Genomic DNA, 16,892 nt, shown 5'->3' with positions numbered 1-16,892 from the left:
CAACGAACCAAGTGTAATGCATTCTTAAATCAATTTATTTTCATTTTTTAGGATGTTATTTTGTCAAAAACAGCAGAAGTGAGTCAATTCATGAAATCAGTCCAGAACCGTTACAAAATACCATTATATGGGTTTCGCAAGAAACTGCAGTACAAACCATCCATACTATGAATTAATGAAAAGCATAGTATAAACATTATAATAATATGGTTATGATTTTATTATTCTTCTACATATCCTATAGTTACATTTAGGTGCCTTTTCTGTCAAATTCCTTTTAAAAATCCTATTCAATTTGAACAAGGAAAGTGTCACCCATATCTGGGTGACGGGGCGACGAAAGTGTTAATTTGATATGTCAATCGTCTGAATCGGTCCAGTAGTTCAAAAGTTATAAATTTTAAAAAAAATACTTTTCGGACCATCGGTAAACTTTGAAAAATAATAACTATATAACAAAAATTAACACCTCTCTGTTTTTGGATATGTTATGTAAAAATACCTCAGCTTTCAAGAATAAATATAAAAAAACATAGCGCCCTTTAGTCCAAAGCCAAGAAAACAGCAAAAAACAAATACAATCAATATTTACAAAAACAAAATCCGATTTTTTGCACATGTAATATTTTTCTGAGGAAGATTAGCTAATTGGCTTTAGTTTAATATGTCGATCATCTGAATCGGTCAAGTAGTTTAAAGATTACGATTTTTTGAAAAAAAAAGGTTTTTGAAATAAAGGCAGTTGGAAAAGGGCACCCTAATAAAAAAATGCGGGTCTGATATTTTGCAACAAGGAGCAAAACTATTACTTTTCATGAAAATCTGAGAGGTTTGGTTGTATAAAAATATCAATTGTGGCCAGGACAAAGTTCGCTGGGTCAGCTAGCTAATGATAAAAGTAACAATGTTGATAAATTAATGTTAATGTTATGGCATTTCAGTAATCAACTTTGATTTTAAATCATGCATGATGATGTTAATGAGTCTTTTTTGTTATGATTTGTCTTGTGTTGATAAGATAATGAGAAATTTTTGAATTTTTCTAATATCCGGTGTTCGGCCGGATAGGAAATATTAAATAGGTCGGATACCGGATAGTGACCGAAAATCCGTTTAATCTCAAATATTTACCATTGCTGACTGCATTAAATTTGTATTCGAAAATGGGACCAGCCCATTGAAAATTCCTGAGAATATTAAAGTATTCATGTTTATTTGAGGAATCTTTTCTCATGTAATGAGACTTGTCATTCAATTAAGATCAAATCGTAAAGTGGATTAGTTAAGCCACTCTCTACGTTCAAAGTGATGCTTTGAAATATAAGTCTAATCTAAAAACGTGTGAAATTCAATTACCAAAATTATTTTAATTTTGGCGAATACAGAATTCAATCATTCAACGTTCTGTTGTTTTTTTTTCTAACAAAGACTCGCCCCTCAAAACTTACCCACGCCTCTCTTAACACATTAACACCAAGAAATACCGGCATGATTCCATGACACTAACACTTACTTTTCGAATATGATTTGTTGTGGCTGGGATGCTTGCACACATTCCAGGCTAATTTTTCTACGTAGGTACAGCTTATATGGCATACACTACTGAATGGCAATAAGGACTAGTGTACCAACTCATCGTTCCGTTTCACTCATATGAAGTTGAATGTTGGAATAGTGCGCACATGGTTTAAAACTCGCTCCCGATTTAATCTTGTAAACCAGTTTATATTGATCCCGTACAATAGAATAAAACCTTTACAGACACCACTTGTCATTTAGTGATCCATTCAGATTAGTTTGCGATCCCCGGAGTGTTATTAAGCAGTCAACAACGATGAGTGAAACATTGAAAAATATCCTAGTAATTGGAAGTGGCGGTCGTGAACATGCTATTTGCTGGAAGCTGGCGCAAAGCCCCTGTGTGGGAAATATTTTTGCACTCCCCGGCAGCTTAGGCATTCGGCAATTGGATAAAACAACTCTGGTATCCGGTGTCAACGTGAATGACTTTGATGTCAGTATTGGTAATTGGTCTTCGGTGACAACTCTCTAGTTTCCATGCAACAGTTGGATTTAGTGAATTGAATATATAATTTGTATTTGAAAAATATAGATTTTAAACTCTTATCGCAGTCGTCATATGTACATATGATCAATGGAAATGCGAGAGTCCCAACTGATTATACCGGCCAAGCGATAGTGTTATTGTATTCTACAAATGGTTTTGTTTTGTTTTGCTTATGATAGGACACAATATCATGGTGCAAAACAAATTCGATTCACTTGGTTGCGGTTGGCCCCGAAGATCCACTGGCCGCAGGTCTTGGAGATAAGCTACGCGCAGCTAACATCAAGTGTTTCGGGCCGAGTCAGAAAGGTGCCCAAATCGAAGCGAATAAAAACTGGTCTAAAGAATTTATGCACAGACATGGCATTCCAACGGCACGTTACTCCTCGTTCACCAAGCCAGATGAAGCGAAAGCTTTCATTCGAAGGTAAGTTGTTGTTCCCTTTAATACGTTATGATCCCATTAGCCTGACTTCAGCAATGTTACTCCCGATTATGATGAACGTTTGTATGAAAAAATAAAAAGGTTTTTTTCATCCCACAGTGCACCATATGATGCGCTGGTCGTGAAAGCCAGTGGTCTTGCAGCGGGCAAAGGTGTAATCGTGGCGGAAAACAAGGATCAAGCGTGTGCAGCTGTGGACGAAATCCTGGGGACAAGCAAGTTTGGTGCGGCCGGTGATATCGTAGTGGTTGAGGAAAAACTGAGCGGAGAAGAAGTGTCTGTTCTTGCATTTGTCGACTCCAAAACCGTGCGTGTCATGCTGCCAGCCCAAGACCACAAACGGTTACAAAACGAAGATCGAGGCCCAAACACAGGAGGAATGGGTGCCTACTGTCCTTGCCCAATCATCAAGCCACATGAGCTGGAAATAGTTACCCGTGAGGTGTTGCAGCGTGCGGTGGATGGGCTACGCAAGGAAGGCATCCAATACAACGGTTAGTAACTGTAACAACGAGCAACAAACACCGTGATAAGACTGTTGTTCACGAACAAATCGAGATCATCGATCGTCGAAGGTCGAAGCGGGTTAATATTGTGTAGCAAACATGCGTCATTGTTGTTTACCCCTGTTGATAACGAAAATAACGTCATATAATCATAAAAAAACACGATTACAGGAATTCTCTACGCCGGAATGATGCTCACCCCTCAGGGACCGAAAACGTTGGAGTTTAACTGCCGTTTCGGTGACCCAGAGACACAAGTGATACTGCCACTCTTGGAAAACGACCTATTCCAACTGATGGAAGCGACATGTGACAATCAATTGGACACTGTAAAACTGAAGTTCCGCGAAGGTGTCAACGCCGTTGGCGTTGTGATGGCAAGTAAGGGTTATCCTGAAACGTCCACCAAGGGGTGCGTAATTAAAGGTTAGCTGATCAACACATTCTTTAGCCCAGTGGCGTCTCATGAGTAAATTGACTAGTTGTGCCAAAACATTTACTTAAAATTGCAAAATGGGGGTTTATTAGTGCTCGAATATTGTTTTCTTTATGCAAGAATTTTAATTTTTCTCGTTTTCTCGTTTTTCATCGTATTTCGAGCATTTTTGAGTCTAATTCTAAATTTGAGCTATTTTTCATAGTCGTGCGTAGTTATCTCCTGACGTCACTCGAACTCCATCATATGTTTGCGAAACCAGCTTAGCAGGTGATACGCCAAATTGCTGTAGCAAACTAACGACATGGTTAGCTAAAGCTGTACCGGACTTTTACTTCTAACATCTCTCAATGACACAAATCTTTCGACGGGAATACTTATATAAAGTTCAATTCATGACGATTGTCAAAGGGTCATGCGTTTTTGAACTTATATTTTATCATTACTACTCACCGTCGTTCGAGCAATATCGTAGTGTTGTAGCTAACTGAGATTTCCTAGAAATATCAAAGATTTCGTCGATCATAGCTGCAACGAAATCAGCTTGTTTTATTTCCTGCATGATCTGCTGTTGCATGGTGGATTCTACAATTTCCACCAACTCATTCCGAATTGTTGCCGATGTTCCAGAAAATACTGCCGTGGCATTTATGAAGTCAGAGAACGACATACCTATCGTAGCCAAAAAGTTACACATGTCCTTATAGTTTCCTCTATTTACATACAATACGCTTCCATCATGACCTCGGAAACTCAACCCATGTGAACTAAGAAGACAAACTAATTCAATGAGGGTTTTCATGTCTTCTCAACAATTGAATTATGCTTGTTTCGTGCGACTTCATTAGCATGTTCTAACGCATCTTCAATGCGAGTTTTCTCAAACGTGCGGCACATCATGCTGTTGTTGATGTGCTCGTTGGTAGCTGAATGAGCTTTTATAGCGAAAGATAGAAGATTCAAATCTGCTTATCCTACTCTGTTCCACACACTGTTTTCCGCTGGATTCTGTAACAGCAAACAAGGCCAACAAAATAGCTTTACTCTTGTCTCTGAACCACATAGCCGTTATAAGTTGTAGCATTGAAGTTCCGTGTAACTATTTTACTATTTCTAACACAAGTAAACTTGTCCAATTTTGGCTGTGGAATATTCTTTTTCGCTGAAAGTTCTCTTCAACAGTCCTTTTCAAAAGCCTATCAACAATATACTGTCCAAGAATATCCATCTTTTATTCTAAATTGTGACGATGGGCCTGATTCTCAAATACACTTCACGGTGGAAACGAAACAAACGGCACGCCATTGAACTACGTTTTACGAGTTAGTGAAGTGTCGAAGATAATAATAAGTTTTCAGGCAGAATGAGCACTTTTCGAATAAAAAAATGATTAATGAAAATTAACTTCTTCGTATCAAACTGGTATTCAATGTGAGTGGCAAACTTTGTTTTCTTCATGTTATAAAATAATCTCATACAAAACTTTCATCTGAAGATAATTTGATATTATAATGATAAGTTTAGTGGGAAACTAATCTCGTATCCAGATGTCGACACCGTACCGTTGTCATCGCGGATACGTTTCATTTCGTTTCCATCTTGAAGTGTGTTCGAAGTGTATTCGAGAATCAGGCCCGATATATAGCAGAAAACACTCTATTCGGTACATCGAAAAAGGCTGAATGATATTTTTTTTTGTCCCTTTTATTTATTTTAGGCTCATTGGCATTTTAGTTGTAACAGAGCCGAATTTTAATCGTGTACATGTCACATATTTATCATATCTATAATTAGCACATTACACAGTTGCCATTTTTCGGCGTTAGAGTATTCCCTTCTATACCATTCCATATGGTACACATTTACACAGTAGCAGCCATTTAGGCGTAAGAGTTTTCTATCTGTTCTTCCATTATCCAGTTAAACCGGACAGCGGAGACAGTTGATTGATCATTGTTGAGTTATTTATAGAACAGCAGCCCGATGTGTCTTGCAGAGCAGAGCAGTTGTATGGATGAATCGATCATATTTCGACCGTGGATCGATCTCCATCGCTGATGATTGTTGCGTGGACGTGGCTATTCTGTAACAACACAAAGATGGTCAATGAGGGCCCTGAGTTTCGAACTCACGATCGATCGCTTACTAAGCGAACGCGCAACCAATGTGGCTACGTAAACTTAACGTAAATTAGTCGATTGCGAAACTGAAGCAATAATCTCCTACAGCAAAGCAAAGCAAGCAAAGATATGCACGAAACAGACACTAATGCATTGGCAATTTACCGCTCTATCTGTACTTTAACCCTTTCTCGTACAACATCGAGTCTCACTCGTGAATAGTACTCGTCTGCGCCAAGCAAGCTTTCAGAGAGTCGCTATATACAAGCATCTTACGCGTAGCGCGCCGATTGTGGATCTGGAGCATGTTTAATTGTAGGGTTGCAAGAGAATCGCAGTGAGGAGATCTGATTGAACCCACAACCGTTCTCTTCTCTTGTGCACAACTTCCACTGCACGAAATTGTTGCCAACACATTGGCAGTTCAGTTAACCAGAGCTTCATGCCGTTTGGTTTTCGTTACGATTAAGAACGCTTGTGTACACGGGGTAGCCAAGTTCCTTATGATTCTCATACTTTCCATATGTTTCTTTAATTGAACTATAGCCCGGGCTAATAAGCATAGTAGGGGCGCTTCACTTTTTTTTTCTTTTTGAAATATTAGGTTGTGCAGGGCACGAGGTACACATATGGACGAGACGCCACTGCTTCAGCCCCATTGTTCTAGATGATTCATGATATTTTGTTGCAGGCTTGGAAACGGTAGCAAGACGTCCTGACCACTTAGTATTCCACAGCGGCGTTGCTGAAAATGCTGCAGGATCTCTTGTTACGAACGGAGGCCGTGTCCTCATCAATGTAGTTCTACACGCGGATCTACGCACGGCGGCAGCTTTGGCAGCGACTTGTTGCTCCGAAGTGGAATTCGACGGATCACAGTATCGGACTGATATTGCACGAAAAGCATTCAAACAGTAAAAAGTTTTTCGCAAAATATAGTATTCTCATTATCTCGATACGAATCTAGTTTCTTTCAACTGTCTTTCATCGATCATAGATGCTTCTTCGTTTCATTGATGTAAACGATATATTTCTTTGCTCAACAGTGTCGGATTGTCTTACAAGGCTAGTGGGGTCGATATAGACGCGGGAGATGCTCTGGTTCAACGAATTAAACCACTTGCTAGAGGGACCAACAGACCCGGTGTTCTGGGTGGCTTGGGTGGCTTTGGAGGTCTTTTCAGGTTGAATGAGGTTTGTGTGATTAAACCTGTTTTGGAGTCATAAATATAAGAGGGGGTTGCTTTTTGCAGGTTTCCTACCCCAATGAGTATGGAGAAAATGTTCGCTATCGCGATCCCGTTTTAGTGCAGGGTACGGATGGTGTTGGTACAAAGCTGAAGATCGCTGAGGCGATGAACCATTGGGACACTATTGGGATTGATCTGGTGGCAATGTGTGTGAATGACGTTTTGTGCGCAGGTGCTGAACCGATAGCGTTTTTGGATTATATTGCTTGTGGTAAGCTGGACGTCCCGACGGCAGCCTTGATAGTGAAGGGTATATCCGAGGGATGCAGAGAATCCAACTGCGCACTACTCGGAGGAGAAACAGCTGAAATGCCATCGATGTATGAACATGGAAAGTATGACCTAGCTGGATATTGCGTTGGGGTAGTAGAACACGATGGCATTTTGCCAAAAATGGCTGCCATCCAAGATGGTGACTTATTGATTGGGTTGCCATCCAGCGGACTGCACAGTAACGGCTTCAGTCTAGTGAATAAGATTTTACATAACGGTGACCACAAATTAACCGATACCGCTCCCTTCAGTGAATACGGTAACTCGTTTGGATCGGAACTGCTGACACCGACGACGCTTTATGTAAGATCCGTTCTTCCGATACTGCGGAAGGGTAACGTAAAAGCTTTGGCTCACATAACCGGTGGCGGTTTGGTGGAAAATATCCCGAGAGTCCTACCGGAAGGTCTATCCGTTGAAATAGACGCCACAAGTTTCATTATTCCACCCGTTTTTGGCTGGATAGCATCCCAAGGAAATGTTTCCGACACGGAAATGCTGCGAACTTTCAATTGTGGCATTGGTATGGTTCTAATTGTTGATGCTGGCGATACAACTTGGCAAGCGCTGAAGTCTCATGGAGGAACTGCAATTGGTAGAATCGTTCGTCAGAGAGCCGCTACATCACCTCGAGTGCTAGTCAAGAGCTTCAGTGAAGCTATCACCAAGGTATCCAAACCATTTGGAACCGGTCATTCAACGACTTCCGTCTCATACAAAGATAGTGGCGTTGATATAATAGCCGGGGATGATCTGGTTTCTAGAATTAAACCGATGGCAAAAGCTACCGCGAGGAAAGGATGTATTGGAGGACTCGGCGGATTTGGGGGTTTATTCCGACTGAGGGATGCCGGCAACTTGGAAAACCCAGTTCTTGTTTTGGGTACAGATGGTGTGGGTACGAAGTTGAAGATAGCGCAGCAAATGAATACTCACAACACTATTGGAGTCGACTTAGTGGCGATGTGCGTCAATGATATTCTCTGCAATGGGGCTGATCCTATCTGCTTCTTGGATTACTACGCTTGCGGCCATTTGGATGTCAACGTTGCTGCTGACGTGATTTCAGGTATATCTGCCGGTTGCGAGCAAAGTGGTAGTGCACTATTGGGCGGTGAAACAGCGGAAATGCCTGGAATGTACAAAAGAGGAAGCTATGACCTGGCTGGCTTCTCCGTTGGATTAGTTGAATATAATCAAATGCTACCAAAAACTGATACTATAGTTGATGGTGATATGGTCATAGGTCTTCCATCCTCCGGGGTTCATAGTAATGGATTCAGCTTGGTGCATAAGATAATGGAGCATGCGGGTGTAACTTACAATGATCTAGCACCATTCAGTGCAACAAACAAAACATTTGGAGAAGAACTTCTAGTGCCCACAAAAATTTACGTAAAGGAAATTCTGCCTCTATTGCAGTTGAATCTTGTAAAAGCATTAGCTCATATAACCGGCGGTGGTTTAACGGAAAATATCCCAAGAGTTCTTCCAGACGGAGTGGCCGTTAGAATCGCTTCGGAAAGACTCAACATTCCTCCACTTTTCGGCTGGCTAGCAAATGCAGGAAATGTACCCGAACGAGAGATGCTGAGAACCTTCAATTGTGGCATTGGAATGGTTCTTATTATATCACGAGAGAAGACGTCAAGTTGCCTTCAAAAATTACAAGATACGGGCGCGATGTTGATCGGTCGTGTTGTCAAGCACACTGCAAATAAGCAGAAGGTCCAATTTTTCGATTTCACCAACTCTCTCAATATATCAAAACATATTTCCTGTTTACCGAAAAAACGCATTGCTGTGCTAATATCCGGTACCGGAAGTAACCTACAGGCTTTGATCGACAACTCCAGAAATAGTGCCTATGGAATTCGAGGAGAGATTGTACTCGTGATTTCAAATAAGAGCGGCGTTTATGGTTTGGAAAGGGCTGCCAAAGCAGGTATAGCTACTAAAGTTATTCTACACAAAGAATTTCCAAGCAGAGAACAATTTGATGCAGCTGTGTCGGAAGAACTGGAAAGACAAGAGATCGAACTCGTGTGTTTAGCTGGCTTCATGCGGATTTTGTCGGAAGGATTTGTGAGAAAGTGGAAGGGGCGTTTGATCAACATCCATCCGGCATTACTACCCAAACACAAGGGCATTCATGCTCAACGGCAAGCATTGGAGGCTGGCGATTCGGAGTCCGGTTGCACGGTGCACTACGTAGACGAAGGAGTTGATACTGGGGCGATTATTCTACAAGAAACGGTTCCTATAATCGAAGGCGATACGGAAGAGACACTCACAGCAAGGATACATCGCGCTGAGCACAGAGCATTTCCGAAGGCACTCTGGCTCGTGGCCAACAACTTTGTTAGTCTTGGATCAGACGGCAAAATGCAATGGAATGAAAATGAAGGATTTTTTGTTCAGCGAATGTAATTTATGTATAGATATAGAGACCAATTGAAATATAGTGTCATCAAATGTTTGTACGTGGATTGTTTCTTATCGGGTGCCTGAATAGATCTTGATACACGCTCTTAGTGTTATTTTTCTCCTGCTTACACTTCCGAATTCAATACGGTTAGCGCGCAGTGCGTGTGGTGCCTACCCAAGCAGCAACGTGCTACAATGTCTTGGATTTTATATAACATTATATGTCCTAGTTCCCTCAAAACATTCTGAAGTTCAGACCGATTGATCCACCATTTCAACCACGACTGGTGCATTGTTCATAACCAAAAAATCATACCTAAAATGGTTCATAAAGCTCGCGTGCTATGATGGATTTGAGTTTATAGAAACATCAGATGTTACAGATCACATTGACTTTAGTTGATATGAATATAGAACCCAAGTAATGTTGGTTCGGTTTACATCCGCTTACATCAATTTTTTTTTATTCCTTTTGTTCATTTTAGGCTCATTAGCATTATAGCTGTAACAGAGCCGAATTTTAATCGTGTACATGTCACATGTTTATCATATTACACATTACACAGTTGCCATTTTCGGCGTTAGAATGTTTTCCTCTATACCATTGCATATGGTACAGATTCACACAGTAGCCATTTATGCGTAAGAGTTTTCCTTCTGTTCTTCCATTATCCAGTTAGACCGGACAGCGGAGACAGTTGATTGATCATTGTTGAGTTATTTATAGAACAGCAGCCCTATGTGTCTTGCAGAGTAGAGCAGTTGTATGGATGAATCGATCTTATGTCGACCGTGGATCGATCTCCATCGCTAATGGTTGTTGTTTGGACGTAGCTATTCTGTAACAACACAAAGATGGTCAATGAGGACCCTGAGTTTTGAACTCACGATCGATCGCTTACTAAGCGAACGCGCAACCAATGTGGCTACGGAGACCCCCCCGACATCAAGTTGTCGTAACCAATTATTTCTTTTCTTCCGAAAATCAACTACTCGAGCCAACAATAATCCAGAGAATGAATTGAGTTTGTTGTTCATGCATCTAACATAAAAGATTCGCTCTCGTTTATAACTCTCAGTTTCCTATAGCTATGTAACAGATAGTTCGATTCAACGAAATTCTAACGAATTCCGAATACTCGACTTTCCACTATATTTTATATTCTTTAAAATTGCATCATTAATACTATCTCCCACCTTACTCCCCTTCTCTATCCTATAAATAAATCATGTGGAAAATTATGTCATTAAATTTTCAAGGCGACACCATAAACTTCGATCAATCTTCGTTTTTCAAAACCAGCCAAGAGCGATTCAAAAATATTCTTTCTGAGAATTCAAACCAATTATACTCCCGTTCTACGAATTCCAACAACTATCTGAGCCAGAAGGTCCACAAGCAAAATCTTTATTGCTTCCGCAACAACCAAGTTGGTCGACGACGATGGTTTGCTTCAATCAAATCTGGCTAATTTGTTCTGTCCTCGATTTTAATAAGAAATTCTCCAGAACAAACTAGAAAATCTTTTAATCACTCATGTTTTATTCGTAATTATCTGTTTTTTTTTCATTGATTTGTGAAATTGTGTCCACATGTTCAGTAAATTTTATATTTAAATCAATTGAATGTTTCATACCCAATTTATACATTCGAACTTTCTCCAAGAAAAACACGATTGATTACCAATATATAAAATAATTTTCGCATTTCCAACTGTCATTGCTAACAAAAAAAAATGTCTCAATTGAAAACAGAAATAAATATATTCCGAAGAAGTTCATTCTTAATACGCGTTCCATGACTGTTCTTTTCTATTATTCTATTTCATTTTTTTCTAGCTACCGCCTTTATTTGATGTATTCATAACATCATGCACATATTTTCCATACATCGCAACTAGTTAACGTTAATCTTGATATTTGCCCTTTTAACAGTTGTCATTTCATTTCAACAAATCATCATCGTATTCAAAAAATTACATACACTACTTCAACTTTTATGGTTTACATCTCCTTTATCCAACATTATCACACTGATTCACGGAATCATACATTTTCGACCATTCACCGTACGAATCGCTACTTCGCGGAACCTGGCAAAATTGTATGCTTCAGAGCCAAATTATACATTATTCTATGTATGTTCAACAAATTACCAGTTCGCCCGACGAGTTAAAGAAACATAGCTTCGAGAAAAAAATCTTCATTTTGTCACTTTTTCCAGCGGAGGCATATTTTAATACACTTTAAATGTTTTTTTCCCATTTCCAACGACAAAAATCGTTCCACACATCGTAAAATGTTATTTAGGAAAACAAATCATGTAAATTTCGTAATTAACAATCGATTTTTAGATTTCCTAGCTTTGAAATTAAATTATTCCGTTTCTTTGTTACTTCCGTAACCTGTTTGTCCCATGAATGGCCGACATTTCTCTACCCATAACTGCTAAATCTAAACATATTCAATAAATGTTATAGCCAACGAAATTTACTTCGTCCTATAAAACGGCAAATATATCATCACTCTTCCATCTGCTTCATGTACGCTATTTCCTTATGTTCTCTTTGCATGACTGATAAGCCTCAACATATCTTACGACTTCCATTGCCTACGAAAACTAATTCATCCCTTTTCGTCTCTTGATTTGTCCCATGACTGACATTCCAATTTCCTCTGCATGGCCGATAAGCTTTAGCTTATCCCATATCTCTCATGGCTGACGAAATCATCTTCTTCCCACATTTTCTTTGTCCCATGAATAGTCATGGCCGACAATCAATTTTTCTTTGCATGGCCGATAAGCATTAGCTCATCCCACGTCTTTCATGGCCGACGAAATCACCTTCGTTCCACGTTTCTGTTTTTGTCCCACGAATAGTCATGGCCGACAATCAATTTTTCTTTGTATGGCCATTAAGCGTTAGCTCATCCCACGTCTTTCATGGCCGACGAAATCACCTTCGTCCCACGTTTCTGTTTTTGTCCCACGAATACTCATGGCCAACAATCATCTTTTCTTCGCATGTCCGATAAGCGTTAACTTATCCCACGTCTTTCATGGCCGACGAAATAATCTTCGTCCCACGTTTCAGGTTTTTTTTTGTCCCACGAATAGTCATGGCCAACAATCAATTTTTCTTTGCATGGCCGATAAGCCTTAGCTCATCCCACGTCTTTCATGGCCGACGAAATAATCTTCGTCCCACATTTCTGTTTTTGTCCCACGAATAAACATGGCCGACAATTATTTTTTCTTCCATAAGTTCAGCTTATCCCATGTCCGTCATGGATGACGAAATCACCTTCATCCCACGAATATAAATTCTTGTAACAATTACACTATGTTTGCCCCACGCATATACATGGCCGACACAAGAACACATTTTTTCCACGAATCTACATGACCGAAAAATTGGAAAAATTACACATCCACATATTATGCACCACACCTTTCTTTTCACGTTTGATTCCTTCGAAAATACACCTATAATGCACTACCAACTGCGCCATTGTCGTAACCAATTATTTCTTTTCTTCCGAAAATCAACCACTCGAACCAACAAGAATCCAGAGAATGAATTGAGTTTGTTGTTCATGCATCTAACATAAAAGATTCGCTCTCGTTTATAACTCTCAGTTTCCTATAGCTATGTAACAGATAGTTCGATTCAACGAAATTCTAACGAATTCCGAATACTCGACTTTCCACTATATTTTATATTCTTTAAAATTGCATCATTAATACTAACTCCCACACAAGTATTGGACGAAATGAAAATCCGAAAATCTCATGTGTCGCAACATGCGACAAAGATTATCGTTTGGGTAACTTGAGAAGGAAAACCTGTGCTATATATTCTATTATTTATCGTATCTTTTGCAGTCGAAATCCCATAACGACGGTGGAAAGTTAACTGTGAAAAACCTGACAAGGTAACCGAGAGAACTCCTCTAAAATCACCCTGCAAACTCCGTCCCGCCCAAAATCTGTTTTTTGTTATCAATACCTTCAAACATTCACGTTTTCTCACTATGAGCAAGTTCATGGGTCCAATCGCAGAACTGTTCATTGATTGATCTTCTATTCGACTCCGTTGAATTTAACTTTTACTATAAAATTCCTAGTATTTCTAACAAAACTCATTATAATATCAGATTATTTTCAGACAAGAATCCTCGTTCAAGATTTTACAACCACTTGCAAATAACATGTTTCTTCGTCACATGGAATAAATGTTTTATACAGAAAATATGATTGAATAAAGACAGCCTTAAATCGGCCAATTCCTTCCTCGAGTTCTGCTCTTATCAACACATCCGGCGATCCTTTTTTTTTTTGGTATAGATAAATGAAAATATAGGAGTGCGTTTCATCACATTAAAATCCATTTCCAGTTTCGAACAAAGATCAATTTCGCTAGCGCAAACATCAAATGAACTAAGAGTAGTTGTCACTATGTAATTGTAGAACATATGGGAATTAAATTTTCCGAATTTTCCATTTTTCCTTCAGTGTTTTCCAAAAAATTTCAATTGTCATGTTTGGTTGGAATATTTTTGGTTGAAATCTGTGTAATATATTTATGGGACCACCTCTCCATTCCAGAGGAGGGAGGGGTGTCATACCAATATAGGAACATTTCTCATACCCAAAAACCCTCACATCCCAAATTGTGCTTGATTAGTTCTCGAGTTATGCAGAAGTTTGTGTTTCGTTTGTATGGTGGTTCCCCTTAGAGAGGGGGGAGGAGTGTATTCACCATAGAAACATTTCTCAGACCCAAGACCCTCACATGCCAAATTTGGTCCCATTTACTTGATTAGTTTTCGAGTTATGCAGAGATTTGTGTGTCATTAGTATGACACAAGAGGGAGGAGTTTAGATCCACCGTAAAAACATTGATTGCACCCTAAAACCTCCACATGCCAAATTTTGTTTCATTTGCTTGAATAATTTTCGAGTTATGCAGAAATTTGTGTTTTATTTGTATGGCAGCCCCCCTCTTAGAGAGGGGTGGAGAGTCTAACCACCATAGACACATTTATTGCACCCTAAAACCTTCACATGCCAAATTTGGTTTCATTTGCTTGATTAATTCTCGAGAAATGCAGAAAATTGTGTTTCATTTGTATTTGTCTAACCAACATTGAAACATTTATTGTATCCTAAAAACTCCATATGCCTAATTTGGTTCCATTTGCTCTACTAATTCTCGAGTAATGCAGAAATTTGTGTTTCATTTGTAAGGCAGTCACCGCAATGAAGGAAGAGATCGATGCGCTCAAAGAAAATGGTACGTGGGAACTCGTACAACTGCCTTCAGGTCGAAAGGCGGTAGGTTGTAGGTGGACGTTTAAGAAGAAGGAGAACGAACACGGACGAGTGGTGCGGCACAAAGCACGACTAGTCGCCCAGGGATTCGCACAGAAATTCGGCCAAGACTACGACGAGGTATTCGCTCTCGTCGTACATCAAACGACTCTCCGAACAGTCCTCGTTTTGGCCAGTAAGCAGCAGATGGTGGTCAAGCACCTCGATATCAAGAACGCCTATCTGTATGTGGAGCTGCAAGAAGACATGTATATGAAGCAACCCGATGGCTTCGATCGACACGATGGCATGGTTTGCCACCTCTAGCGCAGCATCTACGGACTCAAGCAGTCCGCTCGAGCATGGAATAGGAAGATCGACGGAGTTTTCAAGTCCATGGGCTTCCACCAAGCTGAAACCGATACGTGTCTGTATATCCGCAACTATGACAGAAAGATGACCTACATTCTCATTTACGTGGACGATATGGTCGTCGCCTGTAACTCCGAGGAAGATATTGAGGAGATTCATCATCAGCTCCAGCATCCCTTCAAGTTATCCTGTTTTGGCGAACTCAAGCACTTTTTGGGGATTCACGTGACGAGAAACGGTGACCATTACACTCTCGATCAAACAAGTTACATCGAAAAAATGATTCGACGATTCGGATACGATGAAGCCAAGCCGTCGAAAGTGCCGATTGACCCCGGCAAAACCTCAAGCAAAAGGAGGAGTGTGCATTGCCCACAAAAACGTCATTCCGCAGTCTGGTAGGCTGTTTGCTTTACGTTTCGGTCAACACCCGACCAGACATTTGCGTATCCGTCTCACTGCTGGGCAGAAAAGTTTCAAACCCAACAAACCGTGACCGGACCGAAGCCGAGAGAGTCCTTCGATATCTGAAGACTACAAAGAACCATCGTCTGCACCTGGGATCCGGATGCGGCGAGATGGAGTGCTTCGTGGACGCTGATTCAGACGTGACGAAGGAGACAGAAAATCGCATTCCGGATTTCTGCTGAAGTTCGGCGGCGGTCTTGTCGACTGGGGAACACGGAAGCAAACATGTGTCGCTCTTTCCTCGACGGAGGCCGAATTCGTAGCGTTGGCGGACGGATGTCAGCAGCTAATGTGGTTCCGAAAACTACTGAACGACTTACAGCAAGTTTAAGCGGAACCTATCATTGTATGGGAAGATAACCAGTCGTGCATAAAGATCGTCGAATCCCAACGTCTCGGGAGACGTTCCAAACACATACATACAAAGTATGCTTTCACAAAGGATCTACACCAGCAGCAAATCATTGATCTGCGTTACATGCCAACCGAGCGCATGGAGGCCGACATCATGACGAAGCCGCTGGACCGCGAGAAGCTAAACAGACACCGAACGGCCATCGGAGTCAAAGATCCAACCGAGACATCGAACCAGCATCGTTGAGGAGGAGTGTCGGGTTACACAACCGTGTGGTACCGATGCAAATTCGACCCTGACAATTTATCCCATTTCTACACATTTTTTCCTGCGATAATTTTGACTTTCGACACTCGAATCATTAAGACAAGCTTATTCAATCCTCCGTACATCCGAAATATTTTTTCTGTGATATAAAAAAAACATCACGGAAACACGTCGTTAACTGCCCAAAGGGCCTGGCCGGGTAAGGAAGTAAAAAGTGCCCCCAAACCAAATCACTAGCCGTATGGCAAATATTGTAAAGGATATTAAATAAGAAATTTTGGCGGTTTATTTGAACCCCTATGTGGTTTGACGTAGGATCTATAGTGACAAACGTACTTTTTCGTGCATTTCACGCCATCCTCAAAAGATCCGAGATAAAAATTTGAAAAAAATACTGAATGTGCATCTTACTACGATGTATCAAAAAAAATTATCAAAAAAAAATTTCATCAAAAATTTTAGTACTAAAAAAAATAATGAAATCTTGAAAATTTTTTTTTTGGGATTTAGAGATTCAGTACTACTCTAATTCATATTTTAATGTGTTTCTACGGCTTTTCTAGATATGTGTGATTTTTTTCAGATTTTTTT

General features: G+C 40.2%; 1 protein-coding gene across 1 annotated transcript; it reads left to right on the top strand.

The window, feature by feature from the left end:
* Positions 1-1,613: 1,613 nt before the first annotated feature.
* Positions 1,614-9,581, top strand: LOC129775549 (trifunctional purine biosynthetic protein adenosine-3). Its single transcript, XM_055780404.1, has 7 exons — positions 1,614-2,014; positions 2,248-2,495; positions 2,613-3,007; positions 3,191-3,445; positions 6,267-6,489; positions 6,622-6,769; positions 6,829-9,581. Exons 1-7 carry the CDS (start codon positions 1,835-1,837, stop codon positions 9,526-9,528), a joined length of 4,149 nt encoding a protein of 1,382 aa, XP_055636379.1. The 5' UTR covers positions 1,614-1,834; the 3' UTR covers positions 9,529-9,581.
* The last annotated feature ends 7,311 nt before the right edge of the window (positions 9,582-16,892 follow it).

Source organism: Toxorhynchites rutilus, chromosome 3, assembly GCF_029784135.1.
Source record: "Toxorhynchites rutilus septentrionalis strain SRP chromosome 3, ASM2978413v1, whole genome shotgun sequence".
NCBI lineage: Eukaryota > Metazoa > Arthropoda > Insecta > Diptera > Culicidae > Toxorhynchites > Toxorhynchites rutilus.
The sequence above is the reverse complement of the archived record's forward strand: the minus strand, read 5'-3'. Positions and strand labels throughout refer to the sequence as shown.

Excerpts from the sequence above, each read along its gene's own strand:
- LOC129775549 (XM_055780404.1), top strand. The coding sequence starts at position 1,835 with ATGAGTGAAACATTGAAAAATATCCTAGTAATTGGAAGTGGCGGTCGT. Across the intron at positions 2,496-2,612 it reads GCGAAAGCTTTCATTCGAAG|TGCACCATATGATGCGCTGG; the intron begins GTAAGTTGTTGT and ends TTCATCCCACAG. Across the intron at positions 6,490-6,621 it reads GCACGAAAAGCATTCAAACA|TGTCGGATTGTCTTACAAGG; the intron begins GTAAAAAGTTTT and ends TTTGCTCAACAG.